The sequence below is a fragment of the Apis dorsata genome, unplaced genomic scaffold (genome assembly GCF_000469605.1).
Source record: "Apis dorsata unplaced genomic scaffold, Apis dorsata 1.3 scaffold_946, whole genome shotgun sequence".
NCBI classification, from domain to species: Eukaryota; Metazoa; Arthropoda; class Insecta; order Hymenoptera; family Apidae; genus Apis; species Apis dorsata.
This window is the reverse complement of record NW_006264055.1, coordinates 188668-191628: the sequence shown is the minus strand read 5'-3', so window position 1 is coordinate 191628 and position 2961 is coordinate 188668. Positions and strand designations below refer to the sequence as shown.

Genomic DNA, 2961 nt, shown 5'->3' with positions numbered 1-2961 from the left:
TTTTTTTTTTTTTTTTTTTTTTTCCCACTACTCTTAACACTCTTGTTTACTCGAGGAAAAATATTCTACACTCCGTATAATTCTCGATAGACTTGATTCTAGAAATTTTTATCCTTTAATCTTCCATCTACTTCTTGTCCAAATATCATCATCAAACAACAAAATATATTTATATTTAGATACATTTCTTTGCAAAATTTTACACGATCTGATAATAATAAGTAGAAAAAAAAAACGTGATATAATGATTTAGTTCAATGAATCACAGAGTTGAGTCGATAAAATTTCGTTCGTATAAAATTCGAAGTTGTAACAAATCGAAAGATTTCCACGGGATAATTTTAATTCTCCGCGCGTATTTATTTACATGACGCGGATGCAGGTAGCCAAGTTGGGTTGAAGAACTGGAAATTGCGAACGGGCCGCCTCTTTTAGACGTTCCGGAAACGTTCTCGTGCAATCTATCCCGTGTAACAGGAAACGTAAACTACCGGCGGCCCCGCGAATCATTCGCAATTTTCAAACGTAATTTTCAAACCTAATCACGTAATTAATGACTGATTAGAGGCAGGTATCGTGAGAACTCGAAAAAGTATCACCGCAAATGAATTGAATCGTAAACCTCTTTTGTGATCTCCCGTGAGAGAAACGGCTTCTCCCTCTCCCCCCTCCCCTCCCTCTCTTCACGATTGCCGAGCAATTAAAATAATTTTTCTATCAAGATTTTTTGTTCCCGCGCGCGTATCCTCGCGCTAATTACTCCGCGTTACCCCCCTCGTTTTTTTTTTTTTTTTTTTTATCATTTCTCAGGTTTGGAAAAAGGAGCGTAGTTTCGAGCGTCGGCTCTTCGAATTCCTGGAAACGTATCTCGTGACCCGAAGCGCGTTGAGATTTCCAAGAATTTCTTCTTTCCAGTTTAAAAGAAAGAAGATTTAAATTAGTAATATTTTTTTTTTTTGCCTCTCACATATCTCTCAAAATCGTTAAAAATCGTGATCTTCCTAACGTATCTAAATTATTCATTTTAGAATGTGAAAAGGAAATTTGTAAATTTTAAAAATTTTCCTCGATCGTTTTGATGGAACATTCTTATTAGAACGTGTTTCGTGGGTTAATTATCAGAAATTAATATTTCAAATGGAAATCGGGAGAAGTTGATCTTGCTGACCGGAGACACTAAATGTTGCAGAGTGGGGGAAGAAGGAAGGCCGAGAGGGATTAAGGTGAGGCGAAGAGGAACGAACGGATCTAAGCGGCGAACGGTTGGTTGAATTGCCAGGTCCGCGCATGCTTCAGCAACGAGGCAGTTCAGTAACGACACCTCCCGCGACGTCATCCTCCAACATGTTCCCTCAACAGTATTGCCTACGATGGAAATACCATCACAGCAATCTACAGACCATGTTCTCACAGCTGCTCGAGCGGCAAGCTTATTGCGACGTCACTCTGGCCTGCGAGGGCAAAACTCTCAGAGCGCACAAGGTAAACAGAGACACGTTTTCAACCCTTCCACCGAATTCACCCACGTGGACGGTGGCTGCACGATCGAATTTCCGCCGGTACTCTCTTTCTCTCTCTTTCTTTCTCTCGACGTTCATTCGAGAGGAAATATTTTCGATTCACATCGAATTTTTCTTAATTCCAATTGTATTTATTTTGTGTTCTCTATTATTATAATTTTTTTCTTTCTTTCCTTCTTTTTTTTTAGTTCGTTATTTAGATCTTGAAATAAATTTTATTCGATGAATATTTATATACTGGTTTGAAACGAGAGCTAGAATTTACAAGCAAATTAGTTACAAAGGAACGTAGATACGATTATTACGAGTTGAAAATCGTATGACGTTACAGAGGGCTCGATTGATTCATTGATATTCAGACACACAGATATAATAAACGTAAATATTTACATTCTCTGGTATTATTACATAATTATATCTCGGATGTGAATATTATATTACATTAACGATATAATGATTAAATATAAATATAAATATTTATATTTATATATTTATAATTGTCGCGATAGGAAATAAGTTTGAGAACAAAAATTTTTCGAACATAGAAACATGAGATGGTGCGTTAAATTTGGCGTTTTCATTGTGAAAACAGGCGATCGCGGGGATGATTCGCGCGTTGAAATATCCGGCGACAGAGATGGAAAGGATAATCGTTCCGGTCCATCGATGGCCTTTTATCACCGACAACATTGCCCTTCGTTGGATAGTCTCCTATTCGCTTTAAAGTCCCTTTTCCCGAGGTGCACGCTTCGTTTCAACTATTTTACTCTTCGAAATGTTTCAGAGGCGATCTCTTTTTCTCTCTCTCTCTCTCTCTCTCTTTCTCTCTCTGCGTCGTTTAACGCGTTTACAGACGTATTGTATCATCTCGTCGAAAACGCATAGTACTCCATTTTCACTTTCCATTTCCACGCGCCGCTTTGCTCGCTTAAATTGCTACAATATATGCAGTTTACCACTATTTTCCCTTTTTCTCGCTCTTTGTGCCCTTAAACCAGGGAGAGGAGAGAAAAGAAAAAAGAAGGAGGGAAAAAAAAAAAAAAAAAAAAAAAAAGTCTGCCCGAAATCGCGTCAGAGAAAGCAGCACGCACTTTAGTTAGACGCGGATCGTTCGTTCGAGGCCGGTAAACAGAGCAATTTTCCGAAAGATTTTGCAAAAAAAAAAAAAAGAAAGAAAAAGAAAAAGAAAGAAAAATAATAAATGAAAGAATGAAAAAGAAGAAGAGAGAAGAAAGGGGGAAGCGAGAGAAGAGGAGGGGAGGGGAAAAAAAGAGAAACAAGCGGGTAAGCTCGATAAACGCGCGTTTCCCCGTAATTAAACTTCATCCTCTGTGGAAAAAAGCGGGCGAGCAGACGACAACGGGGGAAACGAAGGCAATCTCGTCCAGCTTCCATTGACTTCCACGATGCCTGGTTCGTCCATTTCAACCCCTTCCGTTTT

At 38.7% G+C, this 2961-nt stretch overlaps 1 protein-coding gene across 1 annotated transcript in view; it reads left to right on the top strand.

Moving 5' to 3' along the window:
• Positions 1 to 2961, top strand: part of LOC102672317 — an 86479-nt gene that overhangs the window by 59475 nt on the left and 24043 nt on the right. The window contains exon 3 of the mRNA XM_031514271.1: positions 1190 to 1482. Within this exon, the coding sequence (XP_031370131.1) occupies positions 1288 to 1482 (195 nt within the window). The 5' untranslated portion in view covers positions 1190 to 1287. The remainder of the gene's footprint in view (positions 1 to 1189; positions 1483 to 2961) is intronic.